The sequence below is a fragment of the Amphibalanus amphitrite genome, unplaced genomic scaffold (assembly GCF_019059575.1).
Source record: "Amphibalanus amphitrite isolate SeventyFive unplaced genomic scaffold, NRLGWU_Aamphi_draft 000632F_arrow, whole genome shotgun sequence".
In the NCBI taxonomy this organism is placed as follows: domain Eukaryota; kingdom Metazoa; phylum Arthropoda; class Thecostraca; order Balanomorpha; family Balanidae; genus Amphibalanus; species Amphibalanus amphitrite.
Window position 1 is genome coordinate 100690 of NW_024882126.1, and position 18382 is coordinate 119071.

The window sequence follows — 18382 nt, forward strand, 5'->3', positions numbered from 1 at the left end:
CCTCTTCCTTAGTGGCACCTCAAAATCCTAGTGACAGCGCTAGTCACTTGTGTTGAGGGTCCGACGGTGGGTAAATCGGGGAAGGTATCCAGAAGTCATACATACTGGCCCGTCCGGCAAGTCCTTTCAAAACAATCTCGAAAACATTTGATCCATTCATAAATGACATTAGTAATATATCAACAACGCATTCCAAATTTGACACGATCAGACTCAATTGTGATTTTCACGAACCACTCAAAATCAGAAAACTTTCCTGCTTTGAAGGTAATATATCGATTGTTCACTTGAATGCACGCTCAATGGTAAATAAGGTAGATGAAATAACTACATTTTTGGCTCAACTTCACCATAGGATATCATTTGTTTGTATATCAGAAACTTGGCTTTGTCCAGAGACCGAAAGTAGGTATTGCTTAGGTAAAGAGTATCAACCTTTTTATACAAGTAGAAAGTCAAAAACTGGTGGAGGATCAGCAGTTTTTGCATATCAGAATAACCTAACAACAGTTAAGGAAGTACACCTCTTTCAATTTACTACAGCTGAAGTAGTCACTTTACAAATAAGTAATCAGAAGCAGCCCTCATTCCTGATTTGCCAAATGTATAGAGCCCCTGAAAATGATGTACAATTTCTCAATGAACTTGAGCAATTTCTATCTATTGTAAGCTCTCTAAACCTGCTCACCTACATCACAGGTGACTTCAATGTAGATCTTTTCTCAATTCATAGTAATTCTGCCCATGAATCTTTTTTCACCTTGATGTGTAGCTATGGTTTCCTTCCAACCATCTCCAAAGCTACTCGTATCACATCAACTTCAAATACACTTATTGACAATATTTTCACAAATGATCTCTCAAAAATTGTCTCATCTGGTATTGTCCTATCTGACCTTTCAGATCACTTCCCAATATTTGTCACCACAAACATTGCTCATGAATTCCAAAAAGTGAAAAATGAAACGAAGACAATATTTGACTACAGGAAATTAGACACACTCAAATCACATTTGATATCCAAACTTGAAAATCTAAATTATCAAACTGATCCTAACCTTGCATGTCAACAAATAATAGAATCCTATAAGGAAGGAGTGGCATTATGTTCAAAAACAATCACATGCTCAAGGAAAAACAGTTTTGTTAAACCATGGATGACCCCAGCACTCCTCTGCTCCATCAACCACAAAAACCAACTATTTGCAAGCAAACTTAAGAATCCAAACAATACAAATACAACAGCATACAATGCATATAGAAATTGCATAAACAAGGCAATTTTAAATGCTAAGAAAGCATACTATAAATCAGAGTTCTCTAAGAATGAAAGTAATCCAAAAAGAACATGGGAAATGCTCAATGACCTCTTAAAACAAAAGAAAAAAGGCAATGTTTTGCCAAGTGAGTTGCAAAATGAATCTAGTGGTCAACAAGAGAGTAAAAAGAAATTAGCTGAAAAATTTAACAGATTTTTTACTGAAATAGGGGAAACACTGAAGCAAAATATTCCTGAAAACAACACTGATCCCCTACAAAATGTGGAACATTCAGATGAGGAAATTGTTAATTTCTCTGAGATCAGTGATACATATATAGAACAACTGATATTGCAGCTTAAAGACGTAGGGGCAGGGATTGATGGAATTAACTCAAAATTATTCAAATTAACGTACAAATCAATTCTATCCAAGCTCACATACTTTTTCAACCTATGCCTTTCAACAGGTATCTTTCCAAATAGTTTGAAAATTGCGTCAGTAAAACCGATCTACAAAAGTGGAGATTGTGACAGTCTATCTAATTACAGACCAATAAGTATTTTACCAATCATGTCAAAAATTCTGGAAAAAATTATATATAACCAAATGTCAGACTTCATAGCAAATGAAGATCTCCTCTCACAATATCAATTTGGTTTCAGGAAAAAACATTCAACATACATGCCGATAATGCTCATCCAAGAATATATAACAAAAGCTTTTGAGGAGAATGAATTGGTAGCAGGAATTTACCTGGACCTATCCAAAGCATTTGACACAGTTGATCATACTATACTTATACAAAAACTAAATAGGATGGGCTTTCGAGGAAACAGCCTCAAAATTATAAAGTCATATCTAAAAGATCGCATGCAAATAGTACAAATTGAAGAGACTCAATCAAATGTCAGAGAAATTAATATTGGTGTTCCACAAGGATCAATCTTAGGGCCACTTTTGTTTATTTTGTATGTTAACGACATAGTTGATCTGAAAGTAGGAGGGCAATTTATGTTATATGCTGATGATACAGCAATATTTTTCAGACATAAAGACATTAAAGCACTAGAAAACAAGGTAAATATAGCGCTGTCAAACATATCAAACTGGTTAGAAGCCAACTATCTCACAATAAATACATCAAAAACCTTCCTACAGGTGTATACTAAACGCAAAACAAGTGAAAATATCAATACATTCATAAATGGTGTTAAAATAAAGGAAATGACAACAATTAAGTACCTGGGAATACTCATTGACTCTGATTTAAAGTTTGCATCTCACATTAGCAGCGTCTGTAACACAATCAGCAGAAATATAGGAATGATTGCTAGAGTGAAAAGATTCCTTCCTAAACAGCAAATTCTTCAACTATATAATTCTCTTATCTTCCCCTACATAAACTACTGTTGTTTCATATGGGGTTCAAATTATGACAGTCAGATTAGAAATTTAGTTATCTTACAAAAGAGATCAATGAGGCTCATTGAAGGTGTCTTTCCTCCAGAAAGTGCTACCCCCATATTTAAAAAATACAAGATACTTAAAGTAAAAGAAATAGCACATCTACAAATCATGCTCATCATGCACAAATTCATTATACAGGACTTGCCTGTCTCCATCGGAGGATTGCTTAATATTTCTCCTGAACCCATTCGCCAAACAAGAACAAGATGTCATTTTGAACGTATACACTCTAACAGGAATTATAGGCTTTTTACATTCACGTGCCTTGGACCGAAACTGTGGAATGACTTGATTGGGAGGGATTTCTTGCTACAAGAAGTACCTCAGTCAAGGCAAATATTTAAAAGACATCTAAAAAATATCCTTTTGAACCGATACTGAGAACAGAGAACATATACAGTCTCATCATTAACCAAATAGGTAATTACTGCTCTGAGCCTTTATATTAAAAATAATTTATAAATATGAAATTGTTTAATTTATAAATGCTGTAAAACCAGAAACATACCTTGTTTTTGTTTCAAGCTAAACGCCATAACGTCCACTGGGGCTTCATCCAACAACAAGCCTCGCTTAGTTGGATGAGACCCGGAGGACGGCATATATTGACCTTGCATGAATTTTGACCAGCACTTGCCTCTACCCTTGTATATATATATATCTAGTATGCATGTGTTGGGCGTGCATGTGAGTGAGTGTTACCTGTTTTGGCATTGCTTTGTGCATGCGAATCTACTCACTTGCTTATCACTTTTCTAAATTGCATGCTTGCTTTCTGATATGTATGTGGTCCTATGGGGTAGCATCGGTATAGCGGTCAGTCATTGCTGGATTTGGCGTGACTACTTATCTGTTTGCATGGTATCATGATATCATTCTGTTTTTTTTTGTGTTTATTTCACTTTCTTAGCAGGGAGTGCCGCGACTAGTTCTTTTTATGTTCTCTGGGTTAACGTAAGGTTCTGTGCGTCGCTGGGACTGCGGTGGGGGCACTCCTGGCCATCTGTTAATGGATGGCGGACTATTTAGAAATTTAAAAAAAAAAACTATGTGCAATAGAACGACTAAGTTGAAAAACATGCCAAAGGAGTAAATAAATGATAGGAGGGCAGCGATCAACGGATGTTGCCAATAGGTAGAAGGGCTGCGATCCACAGGAGGGCACTAATAGGTAGAAGAGCCCCGATCAACATCCCGAGTTTCGACAGTAGGGCACCGATAGGTAGGAAGTTGGCGAGCAGCAGGAGGGCGCCAATGGATAGAAGGGCAGCGATCAACAGGAGGGCACCAATAGGTAGGAGGGCGCCGATCAACAATCAACAGGAGGGCGCCACCAGGTAAGAGGGTGGCGAGGAACAGGAGAGCACCAATAGGAGGGTGGCGATCAACAAGAGGTCGCCAATAGGTGGGAGGGCGGTCATCAACTGGAAGTCGCCAATGAGCGGAAGGGTGACGATTAAAATGGGGTGGCAATGGTGAGGAGGGCGCCTTTGCTCAAGAGGATGACACGAACAGGAGGGCGTCTGTGCGGAGGGCGCTGGTCAACAGGAAGGTACCAGTGGATAGGAGGGCGGTGATCAACAGGAGGGTGCCAGTGGTTAGGAGGGTGGCGATCTACACGAGGGCGCCAATAGGAGAAGGGCCCCGATTAACATTCAACAGGAAGGACTAGGGAACCAATAGGTAGGAGGGCGGCACTGAACAAGAGGGTGCCAAAAGGGAGAAAGGCGGCCTTCAAAATTTCACATGAGGGCTCAATAGGTAGGAGAGCGCCAATAATTATGAGGACGCCGATCAGCAGAAGGGCGGCAATGTGTAGCAGGGTGGCGACCTACAGGAGGGCGCCTTCGGGTGAGAGGGCGCTTATTTACAGGACAGCGGCTTACATAGGCGACCACCGTTACGCTTAGAGAGCTACAGCCTACAAATGTGGTTGGAGGGCGCCCGAGGGAGCCCTCCAACCGTATTTGGAGGGCGTATTTGGAATGGGCGTCCTCCGAGGGCGCCCTCCATCCGTATTTTCCCTGTAAACACATTCGCGATTGGAGGGCGCCCTCCAGTCGCGATTGTTTTTCGATTCGATTATATCACAATTGCATTTGCGATTGGAGGGCGCCTTCGGCGCCCTCCAATCGCAAAGGGCGCCTTCGGCGCCCAAGGGGGGGGGGCCATGGCCCAGTGGCCCCCCCCCCCTGCCTACGCCCCTGGCGCCAGCTGTCCGCGGACCCCTGCGCCCGGTGGCGACCCCCTGTGCCCGGTGTCAGCGGGCCCCGCGCCCGGTGTCCGCGGGCCCCTGCTCCCGGTGGTCGGCCCACTGCGCCCGGTCGTGGGCCCCTGCGCCCGGTGGTCGGTCCCCGATGGTCGTGGAGCGCAGTGCCGCTGCCCGCAGCGGTCGGCGGCAGAGCGCAGGTCGGTGGCGGAGCGCTGGTCGGCGGCAGAGCGCAGGTCGGTGGCGGAGCGCTGGTCGGCGGCAGAGCGCGGGTCGGTGCCGGCCGGTGGAACTGGTGGGGCCGGGCCGCCGGAGGTCGGCCGGCCGGCCTTGGTGCGCGCGCCGTCACCGGCCAGTTGCGTGTCCCCGGGACCGCCGGTGCCGCCGCTACTGGCGCCGCTCCTGCTGTCACTGCTACTGCCGGCCGCTACCGGCGCTGTCACCGGCTGTCACCGGCTACCGGGCGCTACCGGCGCTGTCACCGGCTGTCACCGGCTACCAGCCGCCGCTCCTGCTGTCACTGCTACTGCCGGCCGCTACCGGCGCTGTCACCGGCTACCGGCCGCCGCCGCTGCCGTTGCCGCCGCTGCCGCCGTTGCTGCTGCTGCTGCTGCTGCTGCTGCTGCTGGTGACACTGCCGTCAATCAGGCCGGCGTCACGGACACAGACAGAGACCCCCCAGCGGCACTGTCTGTGACACAGTCTGTCTGACACTGTCTGCCAGCCGCCCGGGGCGGTACGGACGGTACAGACGGTCTGACATTCTGTGCACTCAGCCTGCTGACCTGCCGGCTGCACAGCGTTTACCATTGGCGGCTAGTCGTCTCCGGTTGGCTAGGCCCTGCTCTGCGCGCCTGGTTTGGATAGTGACAGTAACGGGCCAGAGTGCTGCGGCCCCCGGCTGCACTCGTTGGCGTACACGGCCCTGCGGATGTGATTGAGTCATAGGGGGTATTAATGTTAGGTACTTTTAATTGGCATTAGGTCACCGTAATTGACTGACGGCAATAAGTGACTCTCAGCTTCCGTTGCCGGCAGCGCATTGTTGCTAATTTCCTGTCGCGCTTTGCCGCACATGTCTGTTTTTACTGAATGTGTCTGTGCCAGCTGACCCGATGTTGCGATAAGTGTCGCTGACGGTAATCGATTCGGCGACTAGCGCGGCGGACTGGGTGTGTGTCTGACGCCGCGCGCCGCGCTGTTCCAGGCATCATATCGTACACCGAGTACCTGTTTCTGCTCTCCGTTCTCACGAGTAAGTTGACCTCCGGCCCGCTGCCGGCCGTGGCCGTGACTCACTGCTGCCGCTCATTATTGTATAACCGCTGTTTTCCTGAAAAGTGGTACTGATGTGTTTCCCTTCCCTGCGCTTCGCCTAGTCTAGGGTTTCCCCTACCGTTGAACGGTCGCTAAAAGTGTGAAGCCTCTTTCCGTCATTGAAACCACAGACAGCACTGGCGCACGAACCAAACCGCTTCTCTCCAAAAATTCCGGCCCTGTTTTCGACTCCAACTGTGACTTCTGGTGTCCAGTTATCGCTAAAAGGGGATTTTCGGATTCGTTGAAGTTGAATGCAAATGCCTGAAAAAAAAATCACTGTAAATTTTGATTCGACTTGTCGTTTGTTGTCTTCCAAAGTGTACAGTGGTCTGTCGTCACTGTGCCGGTCGTCTGTTTGGGCGGCGTGCCCGCGCGCCCCGCGCCACCGTCTCACCCCCGTCTCACCCCCGTCCCGCCCCGTCTCACCGCCACCGTCTCACCCCGTCCCACCCCATCTCACCGCCACATCACCCTGTCCCACCCCGTCTCACCGCCACCTCACCCCCGTGTCACCGCCACCTCACCGCCACAGTCCCACCGCCACCTCACCCCCGTCTCACCCCCGTCCCGCCCCGTCTCACCGTCTCTCGCCGTCTCCCCAGAGCCGGCCACGGGGTTCCGGATCGCCTTCAACATGTTCGATACGGACGGCAACGAGCGTGTTAGCCGAACAGAGTTCCTCGTGGTACGTACCGCTGGGGACGGAGAGAGCTGTTCGGGACGGGGGAGGGGCGATGGGCGGCTGCTCGGTCGGACCCTGTGCAGTATGATGAGCAGTGTGGGACCCTGTGCAGTCTGATGGGCAGTGTGGGACCCTGTGCAGTCTGATGGGCAGTGTGGGACCCTGTGCAGTCTGATGGGCAGGGTGGGACCCTGTGCAGTCTAATGGGCATGGGACTCTGTGCAGTCTGATGGGCAGTGTGGAACCCTGTGCAGTCTGATGGGCAGGGTGGGACCCTGTGCAGTCTGATGGGCAGTGTGGGACCCTGTGCAGTCTGATGGGCAGTGTGGGACCCTGTTCAGACTGATGGGCAGTGTGGGACCATGTGCAGTCTGATAGGCAGTGTGGGACCCTGTGCAGTCTGATGGGCAGTGTGGGACCCTGTGCAGTCTGATGGGCAGTGTGGGACCCTGTACAGTCTGATAGGGCAGTGTGGGACCCTGTGCAGTCTGATGGGCAGTGTGGGACCCTGTGCAGTCTGATGGGCAGTGTGGGACCCTGTGCAGTCTGATGGGCAGTGTGGAACCCTGTGCAGTCTGATGGGCAGTGTGGAACCCTGTGCAGTCTGATGGGCAGTGTGGGACCATGTGCAGTCTGATGGGCAGTGTGGGCTCTCTATTGACTCACCGAAGGGGGTAGTGGGTGGGTAGAGTAGACAACGAGACTAAATGCTGGGAGGCTTCATTGAATTTTGACGGAACAATTGAAAGATCACACCTTGGTGATATGATAACATATATGTTAAGTTGTTATCAGACAGCACATTCATATTTATTTATCCGTATAAAGTTGTTGTGTTCGTCTGGCTTTTTGCTTTGAGTTGCTATTAAATATCGAAAAGTACATATATGTAGAAAATTCTCTCCACCCTTCAGAATCGCCCTCGCAGCAGTGAAGAAATGAACACTTCGTCATCTTCTTCCAGCCACCATTGTTAAGGTTCATGCAGAGAGGGTGTTTTGGCTGTGTGGGGATCTTGCTCCCTGATCGTCCCCCTTTTTACTGCCGCTGTTGATATAGTCTGCCGCGTGTGTGACCTGTGTGCTGTATTGATGCGCTCGTATGTGGATGTGCGTCTGTGACTGGTTAACCAGAGGACTCCCGTTCGGGCGGTAACTGAGGACTGGAGAGGCGCCGGCGCTGCACATACCCCGCTGTCGGCCCCCTCTGTTTGTCCCCACGGCTGATCGGGCCTCTGTTTTTCCGCTTCTTCTTCTCTCCTTGCGCTCTTCTCTGCACTGTGTATACGTCGTTTTGCCTTTCTTCTCTTCTCTGCTGCGTCTGCGCTGCCCTCTAAGTGGTCCCTCTGTGTCGGGAGTGCACCATACTACGGACTCGGGCGAGCACGGACGTGGCCGCGCCGCTTCTGCTCCCAGTGGGACGGCCCGGCGACCCGCAGTGACCTGCAGTGACCGGCAGTGACCGGCAGTGGCCGGCAGTGACCCGCAGTGACTGGCCGTGAGGGGGCGCCACGGGCCGGCTGCGGCGGGGACGGGCGGCGCGCCGGCCGGCCGGCCGCGCAGGGGGCGCCGCCGGCCGCGCTGCGGTGGCGCTCCTCCAGTAGAGACGGGCCGCCGTGCCGAGCGCCGGTCCGTCGTCTGTCGCCCAGTCGCCCCTGCACCCGCCTCTGTGTGTCCACATCCTATAACGTTCGACATCGAGACAAAGCCTATTAATTGGGACAAACTGCCTGTAGGCGGCCCCGCAGAGTGCACGAAATCGCCCAAGGACCGGCGACATACTATTTGGACACGGCGAGAGCCTGCCACAGCGTCCCTGCCCCCGCCACCGCCCCCGCCGCCGCCCCGCCTCTGCCCTGCCGCTGCCTCGGTGACCGTAGCTCTGTAACTGCAGATATTGCGTCTGATGGCACTAAACATGCTCGAGGAGCTGCGCGTAACGTTATCAGACGAGGAGGACTACCAGCGCACGCGCGCCGCCGTGAGTTGCCCCGCCCGGACCGAACCCGCCGCCAGCGGCCGCTCTGTCTCTGTCTCTCGCTGCTCTGGCTCTCACTCACCCTCTCTGCCTGCCTGTGGTCTCTGCGGCGGACCGGCTTTCGGGCTCAGTTTGGCCGTCTGCGCTCGGTCTGCCGTGCTGTCGCCTGCCGGGCCGCGCCCCGTCCAAACACCGACCTGTCAACTAAAGCCTCGGCGGGCACGCTGCCTCAAACTGCCTGCAGATCCTCGCGCCTGTGTCACTGCTTCGGGCTGTAATTTGGCCCTCGCCTGCACCGGCTTGGCTAAGGGCTTGCCGAAATCCGCAGCGTCAAACACTTGCGCGGCGTCAGTCACTGGAGTGACGTGGCGTCAGACACTAGTGGCGCGGCGTCAAACACTGGCACGGCATCAAACACTGGCGCGGTGGGGCTCACCCGACCACAGAGTAGCCGTATCTTGGGCTGTTTCATGCCCGCCTAGTCTTCACTGCAGTGGTGCCTGAGCTCGAGCAGTTGACACTAACTTCTTTCTGATCTGAATAGTGCTTAGAGCCTCTAAACAGGACGCGAGGTGCAGCGTTTTAAAATCCGATTGCTGGGCGTCAATTGACAATGAACGGGCTCAGTGTCCGTCAGTGGCTAATGGCCCTGTGGAGTGTCGTCTCTGGAAGACCATGGATATTTTATCGAACTCCGGCGGACCTGATAGGGCTGCCGCATTATATCCGGCAAACTTGTAAAAGTCAAGGTTGAAGGCACAGACCCACTCAGAGGCTGCGAAATTCGGCCGCCAAGTTACCATTAAACACGGAGTGACTTTACGGGCTATGCGGGCGAATGTAAGGCCAGACATGTTGATTGTCAGGGAGAGGGATGGGAGTAGACGAACTCGGCTCAGTCCATCCTAAATCAACCCCTGTCTCCCGGGGGCTAACTGTCGCCTCCACCAGGGGCGCACATTGGACCACAGTCATAAGTATCGCACGAGCACCCATTGGACCCCGGTGATGAGGCCATAGAACGTCCACTAGGCCCCGACCAGGGTTACACTGTAATACCGCTGGTGATGAGTACTCTGAAGAGGTATGTCCCTAGGCCTTGGCCTCGGCCCAATGGACGCCGGCGGCCGTGCCTGGGGCTACCTCGGCGATAGTTCCGTTTTGCCGGGCCAGCCAGCTGCATTCTATGGCCGGGAGCGGCGGGATCAGCCGCCCAGATATCAGATACCGTCCACCCGTGGACGGCGCTCTCCGTAATACAATTTCATCGGAACTCTTTATGGGAACGAGTTCGAAGAGTCGCGCTCGGCCCAGTTAACACTGCCATTTTCACAAGACGTTGCCTCTTTATTTGGTGACAAATACAAATTTCCGTCGGCTTTTCCGTGGCTAAGGAAAGTTCTCAGAAAAGTATGCCTAGTTTAAGAAGCCTGCGCCATTTGGAAGGCATAAACAACCGTAACCTCCATTACCGATCTCCCATGGGGCACTTACCGTAAAATGCAACCGAGACGCCGACGGCCGGGGCCGCTACGGTCCAGTGTGCCGGGGATGGCCGGCCGCCCCGCCCGGCCGCTCTCTGCCGCTCGCAGCCCGCCCGTCCTGCCGCAGCTGCCTGGCCCGGCTCTGTGCCGGCCGCAGCCCGCCCCTCTGTCCGTGTGCCCGCGGCCCCCTCTGCCCGTGTGTGCGAGTGTGTGTGCGTGTTTGTGTGTATGTGTTTAGTGGCCGCGGCCGCCGACTCCGATGGCAGCGTTTTCCGTGGTGCCGCAGTTAGCGGGCTGTGTGTCATTGACGGCCGTGTGCGTAGTCGATGCTGATCTGTAGTCGACTCGTGGTCTGTAGCCGAGGCTGGTCCGTCCGCCGCCGCCCGCCGCCTGGTGCCAGTACCGTCCCTGGTCCGTCGTGGTGTCAGGATGTCATCCAGCAGCACTAACGTGGAATGTCTTGCGGTTTCTTGCCACTAACATCTTTGTAGATTGTGTTGGATTTCTACATAGTCGCGGCAGTCTGCTTTCTTCAGCTTCACTGTCTGAAGCGCCAAGCTTTTGACGCTGACGTCTGTGCCCGCTCCCGTTCTTTACTCTTTGTTCTGTATCACTTTTCGTGCACTTTTGTACGTATTTTTCGTGTATATTGATTACAGTTGGTTATTATCTATCATACATATTCAATATTGTGTTCCGAGTTTAGAGATCAGTTTGTGTTTCATGAGTTACTTGGTTTGCTCATTCTAAGTTAATCTGGGTCACAATACGGCGCCGTTTCGTTGCCGGAGAAGTACTGGTCCGGCTGCCAGTCCCTGCCTCTGACCGCTGACCGCTGACCGCTGATCGCTGACCGCCGCTGACCGCTGACCGCTGACCGGCCGCCGTGTGTCTGTCTGTCTGTGCCGCAGCTGGAGAAGATATTCAGCCACGCTCGGCGGGAGCGTCGCGGCTCCGGCGGCGCCACCGACGCTGAAGGTAGGCGGCCGAGCCCCGCGCCGGCCCGTCTGACCCGCGCGGGGTGGGGACGGGTGGGACGGGGCACCGCGGCGGCACCTGTGGGCTGGACCGTCACTGAGAGACCCCGCGCGCTCCCCCGGCCGCCGGTGCACCGAACGGCCGCCGAACCATGTGTCCCAGCCGGCCGCGTGTTTGGTGTTGTGACGGCCTCCCCGTTTCAGTGATTTATCCGCGGCGGGCTGACATATGAATGAACTGGCCTCAGCTGCTAATGGCCTGACGTCCGAGCGACGAGAACTGAGTGCCTTTTTGATTAAACGCCTGCCGAGTGTGCATCGTTAATCGCTGCAATCCATTTCGCTCTCGGATGGATTTGAGAAAATGTGTCACTGGCTGCGTCCGTTTGTGGCGATATTGGCTCCGAGTTCGGAGTGGTTTCTAATGCTCCCTGTTCGGCTGCTGGCTGAGTTCAGTGACTGCCTGTGACTGTGGTGTGTGTCGGTGTGGAGCGGTGTCTGAGCCAGCCGCTCCGCGGTGCGCCGCTCCGCCCACAGACGTACACCTGGTGAGGAGGGCGCTGACCAAGGAGGACGCCCTGTTCGCGCCATGTACGTCTCCCTGTCCGTGTCTGTCTGTCTGTCTGTGTGTCTGTCTGTGTGTCCGCGGCTGATCTGTCCCGGCTCCGGGGCCGCGCTGCGCCGCAGTCTGTCCGTCCGCAGTCTGTCCGTCCGTCGTCCGTCCGTCGTCCGTCCGTCGTCCGTCCGTCCTCCGCCGTCCGCAGTCTGTCCGTCCGCAGTCTGTCCGTCCTCCGCCGTCCGCCCGCAGTCTGTCCGTCCTCCGCCGTCCGCAGTCTGTCCGTTCTCCGCCGTCCGCAGTCTGTCCGTCCTCCGCCGTCCGCAGTCTGTCCGTTCTCCGCCGTCCGCAGTCTGTCCGCCCTCCGCCGTCCGCAGTCTGTATGTCCTCGGCCGTCCGCAGTCTGTCCGTCCAGACGGAGATGTGCCCCGCAGTCTGTCCGTCCTCCGCCGTCCGCAGTCTGTCCGTCCTCCGCCGTCCGCAGTCTGTCCGTCCTCCGCCGTCCTCAGTCTGTCCGTCCTCCGCCGTCCGCCGTCCGCAGTCTGTCCTTCCAGACGGAGATGCCCTGTGTAGAGCTTGACACGCGAGTGCAATTGGTCTATTCATGCCGTTGTTAGACCTACTTAAATGTTTTGTGGGCGACTGGTCCCCAGAAGCGCCTAAATTAGACTAAATCATCAGCACCACCAGTAGCACTCGCGTGTCGCCGTCTCGTAGCAGGCTTCGGTAGGAAGTTTTGGCGTAGTTGGTCGGTAATGTGTGCGTAGTTGTCCGTGTATTCGCACTGTTCCTGTGTGGCAGTGTGTGCCGGCTAGGCCCGGCGTGGTCTGTACCTTACAGGTGGGTCTGCTGTCGAGGGCCGCGGGCGTGTCTCTGTCTCCCCGACTGATGGGATGGCGCGGGCTGGTGCTTAGTGTGCTGTGCCTCTGGGGCGGCCTGTGCTTTCCGCGCCTCTGGGACCGCCGGCGCCGCTTCTGGTGCCGGCTCTGTACGTGTGTCTCTGTGCGGGGTGTGTCGGGCCGCCGTGTGCCGCGGTATCTCAGCTGCCCCCCCCCCCCTCCCCCGGCTCCGGCCGCCCCAGGTCTGTATGATCTGGACAGGGACCCGCAGGAGCGAGTCTCCATTCTGCGCGGCGTTCGTAAGTGGCAGTGTATCCGGCTGAGGGCGCGGCCGGCGCCGAGCCCGCCGCACCACCCCGCTCCGGCCGGCCGGCCAGCCGCGGCACCGCACCGCCGCGCCGGCTCACCCGCCACCCTAGCTCAGCCCAGCTCAGCTCAGCTCACATTAGCTCAGTTCGGCTGCTCTTTTTGTCCTGGTCCAGCTGTGGTGTTTAGCCATTGGTTTATTTTCCCTCGGTTTACATTTTGATGGAGCATGTGTGATGAGCAATACCACCAACCGGCGCTTTGAACGTGGCAGCCGCACTGTAACATATGCCGTTCATTTATTTTTCACGAGCCCTTCACCCTCGATATTGACTATTAATATGGCATCTATAAAACGAAAGCCGCGCTACTTGTCTGACATTTTATTTCCCTCGAATTAATACCTGCTTTATGTTCCTTTAATTGCTTGGGATATATTTAACCGGATGCCATGGCGTTTCGCTGGCCGCTCGTGCACAGGGGGCATCGCGTAATCCACGCTGGTCAATACTGACAGGGCTGCGCCGCTCTTGAGCCGACGGCGCTGTCTCTGCATGCCGGTGCGAAATGACCGATCTTCTTCGAAATCTTCCTTTCTGAAATGCAGCTCACACACCGCGGAATAGCCCTGATCCCACTCAGCCCGGTCACGGTGACCCATGGCGCCAACCCACTGAGCCCGTAGAGATGTTTCGGTGAGAAAAGCGAATAGGTGGCATGTGAGACATCTCCTGTTCTAATCTTTTGTTCCTCTTGGTTCGTTGGGTTGTAGCCAGAACGGCAGGTTTTTACCGCTCATTCCCCTCCTCCATTGTTGATGTACCTTTACGTATGTAAGGCTTTGCACCACAATTTTTTTTAATGAAAACACCACGCATTGTGCCCTCTAAATGATCAAATTAAAAGTGAAATACTTTAATTTTTAAGCAAATGAAAGTAACTTTGGTAGCTTCGATTTTAAACGTAAGCGACAAAACGCAAAAAAGACGATTTCTTGCAATACACAACACACAAATTATCCACCCAGCAGCACGCGAGAATCTCATTTTGGCGCCGTCGCATAAAAACATTCGGCCTCTTACTGCAACTGCCAACATTCTGTTTCCAATCCAGTACTACTGTTATCTGTGATTTAACATATCAAAAATTTGGTATGCAACATAACAAATGCATCTTACGATGAACATTGCATCGATTTGCGTCAATGAACTAGAGCTGGGATCAGTTGCCAGTTCGTGGCCCCAATATCACCAGTTCGATCGCCGCGTTACCACCCAAAGTGCTGTTTACGACTCTCGGCACGGCTCTGGGGCGACCATACCGGACCGCCCGTCCCCGGACCGTCCGGGGCGGCCGGACCGTCCGGTGGTGGCCATCCGGACCGTCCGGTGCCGTGACGGCTGACCGGTCGGGGGAGGTCAGCAGCTGACCGTCCGAAGGATGTGTCCCCTCGACGGCTGACCGTCGTTCGGGAGGTCGTTCACGGGACGGACGGTGGCCGGTCTCGGGTGACACCTTATCGGCGTCCGGCTGTGATTGGATGGACTGTCGGGCTGTCCCCGCCGGGCGGTTAGCATACTGAGGGTGGCCGCTGCCCGCGGGTCCCGCTGAACCGTGCCCATCCGTCTTCGTCGCCGGCGCGCTATCGGACAGCGGTCAAAGTTGCATCAAAGTTGTGTCGGCCACCTGGCAGGCTGCTGGAACACCGCCACTTAATAATGTAAATCAGTCAGGTCAGCTGCGGTGGCGTTTATCAGCGACCCTGTCAATGACGTGTGAAGTCGTTTTAAAGTGACCATCCCACCTTAACATTAGTTTTGAGTTGAGATAGCCAAATTGGTGGCCACTAGCCATGGCCTGCAAATACCGGTTTGGGCACTCACAACATCGAAACATGCTTTAATTCGGAGATATGGAATTTCAAACTTGCAGTTTTCGGATTCTAAGGGGCTAATGCATTGGAATGCCTCCTTAAAATTTGTGACGTCAGCGGAGATCTAACGATTTTTAAATCTTAGACTAAATTCATCGTTAACACGTGGTGGTATACAGTATGCACTGCTTTGCGCGCAACGTCTGCCGCACTTCGAGACGTCCAAATTATTGCTTCCAAATAAGTCGCTAGAAACAGCGGAGATCCCAAAAAGTAAACAAAAGTAAAAGCCTAATATCTTGAAAACCAGTGAATATTTTTCAGTGAAATTTGGTCGATATTCATTTTGATCTTTCCCAACCAAGGGACATCACTTTTATGCTAGTTCATTAACTTTTTTGAAGGTGCGAGGGTCTCTTTAAGAGAAATTCCGGTCCTGTGTAGTGGAGCTAACCGGCTGTGACTCGGCTAACCCGTGACGTGCTGAATCGGCTGACCACGGACCGCGGACCGCTGACTGTGTGTGACTGCTGACCGCTGACTGTGACTCGGCTAACCACGGACCGCTGATTGTGACTCTGCTGACCGCTGACTGTGTGTGACTCGGCTGACAGCGAACCGCTGTCTGGAGACTGCTGACCGCTGACTGTGTGTGACTGCTGACCACGAACCGCTGATTGTGTGTGACTCGGCTGACCGCTGACTGTGTGCTGACCGCTGACTGTATGACTCACTGACCGTGTGTGACTTGACTGACCGCTGTGTTGCTTATGCTCTCTGACTCGACCGCCGCTGACTGCTGCTGCTGCTGCTGCTGCTGCGCTCTGACTCTGCTGACTCGGCTGACGGACGGCGCTGACTCTGCTTGCTGTGGCGGCTCTGGACGCGGGCTCGTTGTCGATCAGGCTCGCCGCCGCCAGCGCCGGGTGCCAGCTCCGCCGAGCTCCGTCTGTACGGTACGGCCCGGCCACCGCGCCGTCCTAACTGGCCACCATCGGCCACTGCGCCAGCCCTCTGAACTGACCCTGCGCGGCGGTCGTGAACGGTGGCGGCACTCTCGACACGGCGGCTGTGGCGCGACTCGGGCTACTAACCGGTGAACTGAAGGACCGACTAACACTGGAACGACTCGGGGAGTGGCACTACGCTCAGTGGGAAGGAGCTGTTATTCTGCACGCAGAATGTGTGGACCTGGGTCCGGAGGCTCTTTGAATGCTGTCAGTCCGGTGGTCTAGTGGCCATATTTCGGTCCACAGGTGGGTGCAGGGGCGGTGAGCAAAAGTGATTTAGCGTAGTTAACCATTTGCCGGTATGTGTATTACATTTAACATTCCGCTATATATGTATATTACCTTTAATGTTCCCTTCTTATCAGCGCACCGTCACGCGCCCAATGTCTCACACAGTAGGTGCTGGGCGGTCCTATGTTGGATCAAAGTTTTGCGAGCATCTGTGGCTCATTCCCCGTCGCTCAGTGTCGAGAGACCCGAGACTGGCGCATGGCATTGCACGTATCCACAGCCAGGTGGTGGTGAACGCCGTGGGCCATACTGTGCCGCAACACGCGTCTTTAGTACACCAGTCTGCCGCTAGATGGCTCTGACAGTGAACGCCGTGAGCCATGCTGTGCCGCAACACGCGTCTTTAGTACACCAGTCTGCCGCTAGATGGCTCTGGTGACGAACGCCGTGAGCCATGCTGTGCCGCAACACGCGTCTTTAGTACACCAGTCTGTCGCTAGATGGCTCTGACGACGAACGCTGTGAGCTATGCTGTGCCGCAAAACACGTCTTTAGTACACTAGTCTGCCGCTAGATGGCCCTGGCGCCGAACGCCGTGAGTCATGCTGTGCCGCAACACGCGTCTTTAGTACACCAGTCTGCCGCTAGTACACCAGTCTCTGGCGACGAACGCCGTGAGCCATGCTGTGCCGCAACACGTCTGTAGTACGTCAGTCTGCCGCCAGATGGCTGATGGCTCTTGGTGTGAGCGCCGTGAGCAATGCTGTGCCGCAACACACCTGAGGCTCCGTGCCAGGCGGGCACTTTTGCACACTGCATTCCGGAGCCCGTTAATCGGGCGGCTGGGATTCGTTAGCGGCCGTGTTAGCCAATATAACATAGCTAATGCCGTCCCGTATGATAAGTCGAGGAGGCTCAGCCGTCGGGTCGCAGAGCCGAGATGGCGCGGAAGCCTGCCCTATGCACTGTGGGTCAACGCGGCACGCGACCTCTCGTGCAGCCTGGGCCAGCCGGCCGGGCCGAGTATGGCGCTCCACGCACCGGTGCTATTAGCGGCCGCCGGCCGGCGCGCCTATTTCCGCGGCGGGTCCCGGTGCACGGGTCTCGTGTCCTGGCCGGCGTGCTGCCCCGTCCGGGTGCCTCTGCAGTTTCTCCGCCCGCGCCGTGCCACCAGGGTTGGGTGGATCTGACTGTGCGTGCCCTGGTGAGCTGCTGCTAAACCCTGGGCGTCATCTGGCATTGTTCCTCGGAGTGGCAACGGCCGGCGGCCCTCTGTTGTATTCGGCCAAGTGGATTGTCGAATCAATGGTGACGCGTGCCTGGACTTCTGCTGAGGGCTGATCCCCCTCCGAAGATGGACTACGGTCGGTGTCGGCCAAATGGCTCCGGCTGGAGATCTATGGAGAGTCTTCAAAACATACCGCGCTCGCCCAACTTCTCTCTGGACGTGGGCTGAAAAACATTTCATCATTTGATGAAAGGCGATATTTCGGTAGTTGCGCATCAATGCACACTTGTTGGAATAATTTATTTCATTCGCAAGTTGCGACAATGGTCACATTCATCAGCAAGGTCAGAGTTGTACGTTTCTCTGATAGGTCATGCATTTTCCCTGGGACCAATCAGGCTCTCTGCTGGCATGAAAGATGACCGGTGTCCCGGGGACGGCCTTCTCTCTGATAACTGGGCTGCACCACTCCAGCTCCGACCCCCCCCCCCCCCCCTCCCCTACCGCACGGCGTACCGACCAGGGCGGCCCGAGTGGGGAACTGGACCGGGATACGTACGGTACTAAACTAACTCGGCCCGGGACCGAGATGGGACGGCCAACCCGGGGTGGGGGACTGGAACAGGGTACTTAACTAACCTAACTCGGCCCGGGACCGAGATGGGACGATCAGCCCGGGGTAGGGGACCGGGGTACTCAACTAAACTAACTCGGCCCGGGACCGAGATGGGACGGTCAGCCCGGCCGCCTCCGACCGCTGCATGTCTCCGTTCGTTCGATGGCCGCTCGTCTGGGCTTCTTGCGCGGCTGCGATGTTGGCTGGTCGTTATCTCAATGTTACCCGCCCACCTGTCTGGTGTTGCTTCGTTCGGTGTCATTTTAACGGCGGCGCCGGCTTTCGAGTGGCGAGCACAATGGGTGTTGTCTTGCTTGGCAGCAGCCAGCATTGCTGCGTTGTTTT

At 54.3% G+C, this 18382-nt stretch overlaps 1 protein-coding gene across 10 annotated transcripts in view; it reads left to right on the top strand.

Moving 5' to 3' along the window:
• LOC122363642 (calcium uptake protein 3, mitochondrial-like) overlaps nt 1-18382 on the top strand; it is a 57240-nt gene that overhangs the window by 26836 nt on the left and 12022 nt on the right. For 2 of the 10 annotated variants that reach the window (XM_043333148.1, XM_043333156.1), the window contains exons 4-8: nt 6146-6193; nt 6861-6943; nt 8834-8920; nt 11313-11379; nt 13016-13072. In XM_043333148.1, the coding sequence (XP_043189083.1) occupies nt 6146-6193; nt 6861-6943; nt 8834-8920; nt 11313-11379; nt 13016-13072 (342 nt within the window). Of the gene's footprint in view, nt 1-6145; nt 6194-6860; nt 6944-8833; nt 8921-11312; nt 11380-11915; nt 11970-13015; nt 13073-15857; nt 15909-18382 lie in introns of all 10 variants that reach the window. The other 8 variants (XR_006253398.1, XM_043333151.1, XM_043333149.1 and 5 more) reach the window with 7 other exon arrangements.